General features: G+C 44.4%; 1 protein-coding gene across 4 annotated transcripts in view; it reads right to left on the bottom strand.

Annotated features, from left to right (window-relative positions):
- LOC119167346 (Connector of kinase to AP-1) overlaps positions 1 to 13,429 on the bottom strand; it is a 114,601-nt gene that overhangs the window by 49,551 nt on the left and 51,621 nt on the right. For all 4 annotated transcript variants that reach the window (XM_037418811.2, XM_075884679.1, XM_075884678.1 and 1 more), the window contains exon 2: positions 7,659 to 7,762. In XM_037418811.2, coding sequence (XP_037274708.2) covers positions 7,659 to 7,762 — 104 coding nt within the window. The remainder of the gene's footprint in view (positions 1 to 7,658; positions 7,763 to 13,429) is intronic.

The raw sequence follows: 13,429 nt of genomic DNA, 5'->3' as shown, positions 1-13,429 counted from the left end.
GAACACTTGATATTCTGAGGAATACTTGTTGGAGACAAGTGCATTATGTAAGGCAGTGAGTAAAGAAAAATAAAAGCAAGGGAATTGTAGCAAAGCCGAATAGCAAGGCTACTAGACTTCAAACTCCCAAGTCAAGGCTCGAAGGATCCCGCTGACGAAGGCAGATTGTAATCACTGGGCAGCCCACTTTGTGGTTGGTTCAAATGTGGACACACTAACAGGGCATGCACACGGTTTTTTCAGCTTTAACTGGATTATGGCTGCAAGGTGCTAGAGGCACGTGTAGCGCAATCGTTGGCAGAAGTCCAAGACGAGCTATGCTAAAGGGCACTAACAGCCAACCAAGCATGGAGAACAACAATATGCGAGCTTTCGCTTAAAGTGCAAGTTCTCAGATTCATTCCATTTATACTTGCTTGCAGAAGTTTAGTTTTTCTACCTAAAAACTGATGATTGTAACTAAACATGAAGTAGGCTAAAACCTCCTTTAAAAAGCACAAGGTAGCTATACTAAAAACTAGGAAGGGCTCATTGTCTAGAGTCCCCTGGAAATCGTCACCTGCCTGCTTACCATTGCATTTCGCATGAGGCGTTCAATAAAGCCACATGCTCAAAATATGCCAAGCTCTTATGAAAGAAGAAACCATCTCAGAAAAATGCATCTTTTCTACTTAGTTGAGCTTTCACTTATTCCTTTAAAATGCATTTTACTCAAGATTTACTTTTGGGCAACTTCTTGAGCTTAGACAGGATGTTCTTGGTACTTCCGATAGCCCGATCAGGATTAAAATTTGACCACATATTATCCTTAACACGTGAAGAGTTCAAGTATCTATTTTAAAACTTGATATCTTTCGTACACCTCGTACAACCTTGAAGTAAGCAATTAGTATGGGCTGAGGATTCTAAGAATTCTCACATTACAACTTTTCTTGTCCATTAAAATGTCTTATATAAACTTTTTTGACCGTCACTTAAAGTTTACAGTTAATGTGGGGAAAAATGAGCTATTAATGGCTCAGAACCATGAAATTTTAGTGGCATAAAAAGTTTATCCTAAACGAACAATACTTTACATTGTTATGGCATAAAATGAAAACTGAAACTTAATATAAAACCAATTATATACTTGAAATCAACATCAAAGCGCATACCCAAAGAAAAAACTTGATTTTCAAATCACATCTCCCCATAGGAGCCCAAAAAAAAAAAGGTTTAAATGAGTGCCACTAAAACATTTTTTTACTACATATTTGAATAAGCTGTCAGGAATTTTTTCGATAATGTTATAAAACATTAGGCTGCACATTCTGAAATTTCACTTGGAAATTCGAACAAAGCACTGCGCAAACAAAATACCCCAGAAGGGAATATGATAAACCCTAAAGAAGAACAACCTTGCAACAGCCAGAAGCATACTAGAAAGCCTGCAGAAGACTTTTGCAAAAAAATATACAAGAGTTATCGTAGGGGCTACTTTTTTTTTTTATGACCACCAGAAAAAAATGTTCAAATTATACTGTTCTGAATGAGGTCCTTAAGGGTACTCGTGAGGCACACACAGGGTGTTCATAAGGTACTCACTGATAGGAACTAAATACTTTGCAGACGAATTGGGAAGATGTTTACGAGTTAAGGTGTAGTACGACATACCACGCATTTCGACGAAATGAAGCAAGCCTAATTCACCAAAAGTCACCTGCACTGTGGCAGATTGGCAAAGGCTCTAAAGCTTGAAATAAGCACAGCAGAACATCTCTTTCCATTTAAGTAGAACTGCTTCACTGGTGAAAACACCCTTGGGTGAATCAGTTAATTCACAGTTTACTTCTGTTAAGTTTACTATTGACAGTGAATAAGGTGAAACAATGTTTCTTCAGCACCATAACACTAGAGGATGAAATGCGTCAAAACAGATTCATTTGCTTCTACAAACGCATCTGTATGGCATCTGCAAACTTATGGCATCAGCAAGCAAACAAAGAAAATATGTGCAGCAAGCTTCGGGGCACCCCTTTCATGTTCTCTCTATCTCACCATTGCTGGCAACACAAACAAGAAAGTGCAATGGCAGCGGTTGCCACTCACCGAATTTGACTTTTTGCTGCAACATAAATACACAATTGCTACTTCTATGCCATGCATTTCAACCTGTTACGCCATTTGAAAACGTGTGCAATATGTATTGCGAACAAGGTTTGCAAAGCTCCCCATCCCGACACCTGACATGCCCGTCCATGCGGTCTGATGGCTGAAATAGAAACAAAAACTAAACCCTAATCGGGTATGCCCACGTTAAGTACGAAGACTGCCTACACGTCAGCATGTAAATAAGCTTGAGAAAAAATTGGGGGACCCTTAAGCTTCACCTTTAAGGGTCGAATGCAATAGCAATACCCAGTTCTTGGCATGCACTGCAACCATTTTACGTTTTTTGTTGTTGTGCGACGTTCCTCGAGGAGTTCGAATTGCAGATTACTACAGCATAATCGATAAAGTCGAAAGTGGCTTGTGTCAGTGAAGCTTTCGCATATGGCTGCACTTGATATAATAGGTAGCATGCTTTAAGGGGAGATGCGCGTCGAAAAATCGCGTTTTTCGCGGAATTTTTCAGTTTTGAGATTTTACCTGTAAAATTATCTTTGTATATTCAGCTACAACTCCGCAAAAGATCAAGGCGAAATTCGAACGAGAAGTTAGTAAAAATTCTATTTTATTCAGCCACGGTGGCTCGAGAAAGAGCTAGTTTCGTCGCAAATCAGCAACATTCGATCGTCTCCTTCTCGAGAATGCAGCATCTCCCGCCATTGCTGTTTGCTTGGAGAGGTTGAGAAAGCCTTCGTTTAGCCTACAGCACCTCCCTCAGTTTCGCATTTTGGCCCGAAATAATAAAAAAAGGCACGTTTTGGCGCCTGTTTCAAGCGTTTCTACTGCACATTTAAATCACGTGGTGCTCTAGCGGGGCCGCCCGCTGCGGCGAAGCACCGAAGCCTGCATCCATCCTCGACTGTGTGCGGCGACTCGATCGAACTCTGTGGCCCTTTTCCTGCGTTTTTTCAGTTATTTCGTAATGAACGAACCGAAAAAGCGCAATTTCCGAGCTCGGAAGGCTCAAGCGAAGATCCCGTACCGAGTGCGGCATCGCAAACCTCTACGGAAAGTGACAGCGGGAAGCAGCCGCTCGACGCCTCTGGCTAGCCCTAACCAGCACGGCGGCCACTCGGACGAAATCGACGCTGCGCTGAACTTTGTGAGCGCTTCGGAGGTGAAGATTGGACTCTTCGAGAACGATAGAGCAGCAAACGATCGGAACTCTGCGAGTGCTGTGATATGCGATATCAGTGCGCTTACGGTGCTGATAAGTGGAGCTGCTTGCCCTGCGTGCCACACCTGTACCCTCGTGGTACGTGAACCGGTCGAAAAACGGAAGGGTCTCTCGGCGTTTCTTGAGTTGCATTGAGCGAACAGTGAGTGCCCTGAATCGGTACTTTCTTCTGTGCACACCTCGAGCCGTGTTGTGCCTGGTGAGCTTGCGAACGGTGCTAGCGGAAGCCGGGAATATCGGAGTGAAAGCTCCCGTGACAGCTTCGCCGTAAACGTCAAGGCAATGGTAGCTGCGCACGCGATTGGCATCGGGCACGAACAGCTTTCACGTTTTTGCGCCATTCTTGGCTTGCCGACGCCGTTACATCACAAGAACTTTATTGCGATCGGCAAGAAAGTTCATGCTGCTGCCATGAAAGCCGTGGAGGAAAACATGGAGAAAGCGAGAGTTCACACGAAAGAGATGGTCGGCAGCAGTGATGTTGCCGTGATGTTTGATGGTACGTGGCAAAAGTGGGGCCACAAGAGCCATAACGGCGTTGGCACAGCTGTGTCTGTAGACACTGGCTTCTACCTCGATTTTGAGGTTCTCTCAAACTTCTGCCTTGCGTGCAGCCGGCACAAAGACATCGGGAGCGAAGAGCAAGTGTGGCAGGCGTACCATGACCCAGTTTGTGAGAAGAACGTTGACTGCTCCTCTCATGCTATGGAAACTGAGACAGCAGTGCGCATATGGACGCGGACTCCCTCATATGAGACACCGTTGCGCTTCACCACATTTTTGAGTGATGGGGACAGCAAAGCCTTCAATGCTGTCTTTGAGGCCAAAGTGTACGGTGAAACATCCATCGTGAAGGAAGATTGCACCAACCACGTGGCCAAGCGCCTGGGCACTTGAATTCGCAAGCTCAAGACTCCTCTTCCACGTGGCGAGAAGTTGAAGGACGGGCAAATACAGAAGTTGCAAAACTACTACCGCATAGCCATCACCAGCAACAGGGGCAATGTCCGGGAATGTATCGTGCCATTTGGGCATCACTTTTTCATTCGAGTTCGACGAATGCAGCCAAGAGCCACAAATTCTGCCCCGAAGGAGTTGAATCATTGTGCAAGCACCAGCGGGTGGAAGCACTTGGAGAACCCGCGCCAGACCACACTCCGCTTCTGACAAAGACACAGGGGGAGGAGGCTCTGCTGCCTATATACAGGCGTCTCACGGAGAAGAAGCTTCCCACCCGCTGCTTACAAGGGAAGACACAAAATGCAGGCAGAGTCCCTCAACAGCAAGATCTGGTTACTATGCCCGAAGACGAAGTTTGTGTCCAAGACAGTAGCGGAAACTGCAACTGCCATCGCCGTTTTGTGGTATAACTGCAGTCATGGCAGCTTTGACAAGTGCTTCAGGCGATTAGTATTCTGCCACCAGAAGAGCTTGTTGCCCTGGGAAGCTCCCGTGACCAGAGGAGAATGAAGAAAATGTCCGTCCGCCAAACTGCTGAAGCTCGAGCCCATCGCCGAAACCAGGTGAAGAGAGCGCGTCTCACGGACTTTATTCGAGAGGGTGCTGAAAGGCAAACATATGGGCCAAGGGAGTTCTGAACAGCTGTGCTGTGTTTGAGACATCATGCTCTATTTTTGCAAGAAATTTCATGTGCTTTCGTCACGTTTTTGAAAAATACAGATGTTTGAAACTTTCAAAAGCATTTTTATCCATTTGTACTTTTCAGCATTTTTTTCGTTTTGTGCACCACATTTCAGGTACTTCAAATGGTCAGATCTGGATGAAATTTTGCACACAGCCTCTTCAAAGTGTGTAGAATGTCGATAGCTATATGCATTTTAAATATCTCTTATACATTTTTTTGAAAACAAAATTAAAATGTTGACTCACAGCACACAAAGTATGCACTTTTGGTATTCCTGAATTTTTTAGAAATATAGAAATTATTTCAATAAATTTTAAGTAGTATCTAACATACTACTTCACCTAACCAGCAAAATGAGCTATTGCAGGCTTCTCTAAACAAAAATTTATTATGAAAAAAGATGTGCACTGTTGGGGGCACCGTCCTATGTACGGCTGACGCAGAAGCCTATAGCTAATGTTTCAGCCGCACACAGTCGTTCCGTGCACGGTTAACGTCCCCCAACCGTAGCTTGCCTCATTGCAGCTACTACTACGGGTTCGGGCGAATAAGGCAACTGGCCAGATCAACAACAAACACTTTATTGCTAAGCGTTAGCAATCGCGCGTCACTGTCGCGGGGAGATACTACAGATAACAAAGGTGTTGACGCTTACACCTCGGTCGTGGACGTCCTCGGCTCGCAGGAGGGGTTGCGGGTTCGTCCTCCTGGGATGGTCGCTGGTGTCAGAGAGCGAGCGCCCGTTTGCCCGCTCGTTTTGTTCCCCGACCCGATTTCCCTTTCCCTGACGAGAATGGTACCTTTCCTCGCTGAGGGAGAGGGGAACCTGTTCCTGGCGCCGGGAAAGGGGGGGGAATCGCACGCGCCGGCCGTGGGGGAAGGGGTCCCCGCAACCAGGCGCGTGCGCTGCCCTAAAAGGGAAAAGGGAGGCTGGGCGCACCTGCTCCCCACAGCACAAAGCCCCATATTTTTCTCTTGAGAGGTGTCTCGCACAAAAACTAATAAAGCTACATAAGAACTAAGCACATATTTGGAATCAGCGTTACAAACTCAGTCTATGACCAAAGTTTCATAACTTTAGGTATAATATTAAAGAAAAAGTGTTTTCGAGGAGTATCTCCCCTTAAGGAGAAACATGGCCATGGGAATTGTAAATTCGGATAATACGTTCAGTTTTTCAATTTTCTTTTTCTGTAATCCTGAGACGATGTTTTATATCATAGTGTAATTTTAGATCAAAATAAGTAGTAAAGTTGACAAAAGCATTTTACTTAGGGCTGTTGTCAAAGGCTATGTGAAAAATGGGCATAGCAAAATGCAAATTTGCAGCTTTCCCTTGGCACCGTGCCACCATATTGGCATCATCGTAAGGAGGACAGATTGGAGCTCAATATAGCCACAAAGATGCATTTCTCCAATGAAAAATAAAGCCAGCTTCCTTGTGAGTTCCATTTTATCAGCTTCAAGCTGCAGTTTCTTTGAGCTCCATTTTCTCAGGTTTCATTTTTTGAGCAGTTGTCGGTCATCCCTGTGCCATTTCACAACAAAATAAGCTATAGCCATTTCGTTTCCTGAACTTAGATTGACACATTGGTGAGTGCCGTAAGGCTGTCCATATTTGCGTGCACATTATACAGACTTTTGTAAATGGCTTTCGTAAAAGTTGTTGGTAAGACAATATGTCCAGGACATTTCAGAAAAAAAATTGTGTGCTTACTTAAATATTAAAAATTAACCAATAGCATTACGACCCAAAATAGACCCTTAAAAATATCCTTGTGCTTGTGCAAAGATTTCGACGGAACTTGTGTCTCATCAGCCAATTTTTGGGGGGATATCTATCAAGTATTGTAGCTCAAAAGTTGTACTAGACAGCTCGAAACAGATTTCAGTTATAATACCAGCACAACAAATGACATCTGCATGCCGAATTTGATCCCTTTAGCTTCATAAATAGCAAAGATAATTTTCATCGCCACGTCCCCCCCTTACACCACGAACAATTATGCTAGGGAAATGTTTTCGAACTTGCTAAGCACCACCACACGGTCTTAGGGGAATATGCACAGAAACACCTGTGCTTTTTGTAATGGGCGAACGGCTTTAAACCGCCGAGTCTTTGCTATAATTAAATTTTCCGACACCCGATGGCAATGCACGTTTGTACCCCACAATATTACTGCGATATTACATGTTGTATAGAAGAAGTCTTATAGAAGAAACACGTTTGTAAAGCATAAAAATTATTTTCACAGATTTCCAAGCAGAGGCAGTCATTTTCACTGTACTTCCAAGCAGGTGCATAGCTGTGTGGTGGAACACCTGCTTGTCATGCAAACTGCTTGGGTTCTATGCCGACTCGGGCCCGGAAATCTTCGCAATTTATTTGCATCTTTCAATTTTATTGGCCATGGACAAGATGATTTTTCGCTTACAACAAGCCCATGCCCACGCCGCAAGTTCTTGCAAAATTAGCTTTTTATCATGTTAATAATGGCGCATAGCAACGCTTTCAAGCTACCAAGTCCACACAACTTTAACACAGCCGTCTAGGCGGGAAAGCCTGTGGTAATATGTAGAGAAATAAAGCCTTTCGGTAGCGTATGTAGGCCACAGCTTGCAGTGAAAGAACAAAGCAAAGCACAGGTGGTCAAAGGAATCGCACGAGTACACTCTCGTCCTGCGTACCTTTCCTGCTTGAGGGCAAACTCAAGCATCTTTATTCGCCTGATGAGGTCGTTCTTTAGGTTCTCCTGCCCTTTGCGCTCACCCTGAAGAAATGCTATCCTTGCCTGCAACAGACAAGAGGAAAGGCAACATTCAGAACCATCACAGAATGACCCGCGTCCATTGACTAGCAAAGCTATTGTAATGTCTAATGCACACTGCAAAAAAATTAATAAATAAGCGCATTTCAAAAGACAGCGTAAGCTTTGCTTGGTGTATGATAAGCCTTGGCATGGCGTCACTTTCAAACCAATTAACTGTCCGCGTTTTTATGTCAAGCTCCGTTAGTTAACATGGGTAAACTGTGGTAATACATATTCACTGCTTCAGATACAAGTTTTCTGGCAAAAATGAAAGACAGGTACAATATGTTCATGAACTGCATAAAAAAATTAATAAATAACCATGATTACAGAAGCAAGAATATTGTGTGGAATGTGCCAATATATACTCTGGTGGCCCATGCACTTGCTATAAAACTATAAGGACAATCGACATGCTTACCATGTACATACTTTTGACATATGATAAGGCACAAACTAAGAGTTTGAACAAACTAACTCCACTCTAGTTTTCTTTTAATCTAAAACACACTACTTGTTTGCTTTTTGATTCATGATACAACTTTAACCCACCAAATGCATCAAACTTTTATTTGCATATACTCAAATGGAGAAACACGGTATAGTGTCATTCTCTTGTGTTCTTCAACAAGAACAACTTAAATAGAATACAAACTTGAAAAAAACAAAACAAAAACCCATTCTTTAAGTCAGCAATGCATAGCAGTGCACCAGAGCACCCAAGAAGGGGAAGAGTTCCCAGCTCGTAAACCAAGTGGCACTCCCACTATCTTGAAAGTATGGGGAGGGAGGAGGTCTGTAGCTAGAACCGTTCAAACAGCTTGTCCCTTTCTCTCGCGCAGATGAGTAGTCACGGTCATGCTGGCTTCGGAGAAGGAGACAAAGCGAGTCTGCAGTAGCCTTGAACCGAGCCGCACAGCACATGGCACCGTGCCGTTCAACCCCCTTCCAAAAGGTTCGGCATGACGACGCAGCGTTGAAAGAACAAGAAAGCTAAAACGAGAGGCACACTCAACTCGGCCTTTGGGCGCAGTGCCAAGAAAGCACAAGCAAAACCAAGTTAATAAGCAGGAGTAAGAGAAAAGATACAAGACAAAGTAGAGCACCAAAAGAAAAAGAGAGAAAAGTCTAAGGAGGAGTACGAGCAAGGAACCCGTCTTCCTGGAGGTGCACGAGGAAAAGAGCCACGCGAGAGCAAGCCCACCTCAAGGCACCAACCTTGGCCCGGCCCTTCTTTCACCGCTTTGCGACACGACAGCAGAGAGACAAAGTGTCATGCTCTGCCACAGTCCGCTGACGTTCAGACGTTTGTGCAACGAAAGGGGGCAAAAAAATTTGTCCCTGTGACGTCTGCGCAGTTTGCGACATTTGAAGACTGGAGGAAATGAGGGAAGCGTCAATGCCGCTCCTGCTGTTAAGTGGCATCTATCCAAAGACTGCTTTGATGCTCTGCAGAGTTAGGTTTGGCACAACACGAAAACAAGTGGCAGGCCAGCTAATGATACACACAAAAAATAAAAAATCTCACACATGTAGAAAGACAAAGGGGTTATCTACATTCATTATGACACTGCTTTTATGCGTGTGTGCATGGCAAGAGATTGCCATAACAATAACAGAATCAAAAAAGAAGAAAGCCATCTACATAAGGCAGGACAAAGATTGGTTTTTCAAGCATTGAGAAGTTTACATAACTTCAGCTTCAGACTAACATTAGCTCCAGCCACGATCTCATCAGATAGACACGTTACATCCGGCAGTTTTAACCTCTCTTCAACTAATAACGTCAACGACTTCTCATGACCAGACTACGAGACTACTACGAGATACGAGAAATCAATATAAGGAAAGAGCCCACAACTAATGCTAAATGTTTGATGACTGAAGTAATCCATAAGGAAAGAGCCCACAACTAATGCTAAATGTTTGATGACTGAAGCAATCTGCCCCCTATTGGTTTACCTGTGCTGATTAAAGGAGCCTTAAGTATATCTTAGCTTAACTACAATGAAGGAAGCAAATTAATAGGCACTGCCTCTCTATAATACTTGCAGATAGTGTGCTGGCAGGCAAACCGTTTACTGCGTATATATATGTATAAAAAAAAAAACAGGGCATCTTTCCCAGGTGAGTGATCATTGTACTGCGTGCTACTGAATTCAACTCTGCTCATCAAAGCTACTCACGCACACAACCTAATTGCTTAAAAAGCCTTGTCCTCAGAAACCCTTGTACAAGTAGACCATTTGTTTTCATAATGAAGAACAACACATTTTCAATGGCGATTCTTAGATAAGCAAGTTTGGTCAAGGTACAGGAAAAAGTTGTACAGCCTCCAGTTGAACGAACTACCAAGGATTCTCTCTTTTGCACCATGAGCCAAGCTATTTGCGAAGTCCAACCTGTTAAATTCACAACTATTTAATGGGACACTAAAGGCAAATACCAAGTTGACATGGATTGTTGAAATCGCATTCCAGAAACCACGTGATGCTTGTTTCATGCCAATGAAATCATTAATTTGGAAGAAAATCACATTTTAGTGGTCTGCATAAACCTAGGGCAATTGGAACAGCCTGCTTCCGCGAACAGCGTTCTGACATAGCATTTCCCATGCCTACAGTATGGTCCAGAGAAAATAGGGGCTGTAGTGGTCAAATGCCCAGCGTTGAAAACACTAAACAGAACTGGTGTCGTTCAAAAATAATGCCAATAAATTGAAGGGCCTTTAAGCTTCGCCTTTAAGAGTTGAGCACGATAGCGATATCCTGTCTGTAGTACATACTTTGAACACTTGATGCACGAAATCTTTTTGAAAAATTGCTATGCACCCCCTACGTGGCCTTTTAAGGGAATAGGCGCAGTAACCTGCGTGCTTTGTGTAGTGGGTGGCAGGCTTTACACCATGAAAAATCATTATGATAATAGCATGTTCCAACGCTCGATGGAAATGTACGCTTGTACCACGCATTATTATTTCAATATGTAATGTTGCATTGTGAAGCCTGAAAGTTACTTTCCCAACATTTCCGAATCGAGGAAGTTATTTTCTCTATTCAAAAGCAGATGCGTGGCTGTGTGTTAAAACACCCACTTGCCACGCATGTGACCCGAGTTCGATCCCCACTCAGACCCTGAATTTTTTTTTTGTTATCAATTTTTCGGTCACGCACAAGATTACGATTCTTTGCTTACAACCAATGCTGCCTACACCAGCATTTCTGCGAAACAAGCTCTTTGACGCAATCACTTTAAAAGTTATTTTTTTTGCATGAATTTGCAAAAGTTTCAGTTTATTCCATCTAGTAATGCAATGAAAGTGGCTCAAGTACGTGTGATAATTTTAAAGACTCCTCACTGCTTCATGGGGCTTCCCTTCCAGAATGTCCCATTGATGGTGTGAACAGAGTCCCACAGTAGTACAGAACGCAGTTACTTGGTAATGCATTGTAAAACAGCACGATAACACACGGACACAGCAAGAGGATCACACGGGTGCTAACTTTAAAGTGAGGATTATTTTTTGCAGGAAGAGAACATACATGAAAAGAATTGGTCATGCACAATTACTCTGCCCAACACAAAAATATAGAAATATAATGAAGAATTTCACTTCATCGTCAGACAGGGATAACGATAGGTGGCTTAGGCATTTATCACCGAAACTTGCCATGAAAATAAAAAAAGCTTCAGCTACCCCTCTAGCTGTTTTATCACCGTTTCGAAGTAGAGCAGTAGTGTCACCAAAACACGGGGTACATCTGCATTTCTCACCGTGATGGGACAGGATCTCTTTCTGACAAAATAAATGTCAGTTTGAAGTTAGCACTTGTGTCACCCTCTCGCTGCGCCCATGTGTTTTTGCACCATTTCACAATACGTCGACTCCTACACTTGCCTCAACTTTTTTTTATTACTAAAATGATGCTGTATATGATGCTACTGCTTTAGACGTTCTCAAGACCTCCCACTCTGACGTAAAGTGTGATTTGCCTTTATCGTCCCTTACAAGGTGCACGTTTTCCATGCGGGTCACGTCACTGGCATTAATATATTCACTGACTGCTATGGGGCACCGACACCCTGCCACGCTAAAGTTGTAGCGGCAACTATTTGCTGTCCAACTCCTTCAAGCTTAAGCACGGCAAATCGGCTAGCACGGTCGTGGGTTACACACCGAGTTGCCCAATGCCCACTTCCAACGACCCGACCGGTGGTTGAAAGGTTGTCGGTTGACTGCTCAACCGAACTGCGAAACGCTCCAGAAACGAGAGGCGCTCGCCACTTTCTCTCCCCCCCCACGACGGGGAGAAAGGGTGCGCACGCGTCGTCAAGCCAGGGAACAACAAACGGTCGATGAAACAAAGCGCCAAAACCCGCGGTCGGTCGCAGAGCCTTCAGCCTCGCAATAGGGCGAAAGCGGCGTCCTTTATTAAACGGAGACGACCTTGGCGGCACCGCACTCGCCCGCCCTGCACGCTGGGTGGGCCATGGATCGTCGCGTCGACACCGCCGGAGCGCTGTTTCACGCTTGACTTCGCCCGGCCAGCGGCGGGCGCGCCGATCATAGCGCGCCGGACGCGGCGCGGAACGCCGAAGAACCGCGCGCGCACCACTACACAAACAGACGCGCGCGCGAGCCAATCTTCGCGGATCGTCGACCCCGATACTTCTTTTTTTTTTTTACTAAATAGCTTCTTTCTCCCAATGCTCCGCGCATGGTCCGATTGTACACTATCGACCCGTCGTTTAATCTCCGCTCGGTGGAGAGGACCGTACTGGAACAAAAAAAAAATCTTCAACGTTTACGATTCACCTGCGCGGCGCCCTTTACCGTACTTCAGGAGTGCGGAGTGCAAACGCTCATAAGCAGAGGGAAAAAAAAACGAAGTATACAAATTCAACCCACAGAACTACCGCGAAGCTGCCATGCGCAGTGTAAGAAGATTCTCTCCGCTGATTTACTTAAATAGTTGACTACGTAATCTGTCGCTTCCCAGCTAAAATATAACGTTTGGGTAAGCAATGATGTAGGAATCAGTCATAAACATTTGCCAGCGTGTTCAAGTTTTCGATTTAGAAGCATTCCTGTATGGTAAAATAAATTTTCCTGTGTGTGTGCAAGTCCTTAACGTTAGGCAATCGAAAAAAAAAAACGAAACTGACAGCGACGGCGGTGGGTGCCAAGGGTGCTTATATTTACTTATCCGTTGCTCAGGTTGTAACACGACTGTTGGCACTACCGCCATAAAATTTCGCAAATATGAAATCGTAGGTCAGTGACCGGCCCTTCAATATGGTTTTTTTTTCTTTCAAGGACAGTTGTTAAGCGTTAACGTTCCGAAATAACGAAACACCGCAGTAGAGGGCCCCCGTAATTTTCCCACCACATGGGGGGGTTGTTTGAAGTGCCCCTAAACCTACGCATACGGGCACCGAGCACGTTCGCGTCCGTCGAAAACGCACCCGCCACGGCCGGGATTCGATCTTGCGACCTCCGAGTCAACAATCGCGCACCGCAACCACAACATCCCCGTGACATGTCGACCTTCCTATTCTTACAAAAAAAAAACGTGTGCAAAGATGTTAAGATGTTCGTAGAGCCCAACATCGTTGAGCCAACAAAAAAGAAGGGTCCCTTTAAAAAAA

The sequence above is a fragment of the Rhipicephalus microplus genome, unplaced genomic scaffold (genome assembly GCF_043290135.1).
Source record: "Rhipicephalus microplus isolate Deutch F79 unplaced genomic scaffold, USDA_Rmic scaffold_42, whole genome shotgun sequence".
NCBI classification, from domain to species: domain Eukaryota; kingdom Metazoa; phylum Arthropoda; class Arachnida; order Ixodida; family Ixodidae; genus Rhipicephalus; species Rhipicephalus microplus.
This window is presented reverse-complemented; position numbering and strand designations above follow the sequence as displayed.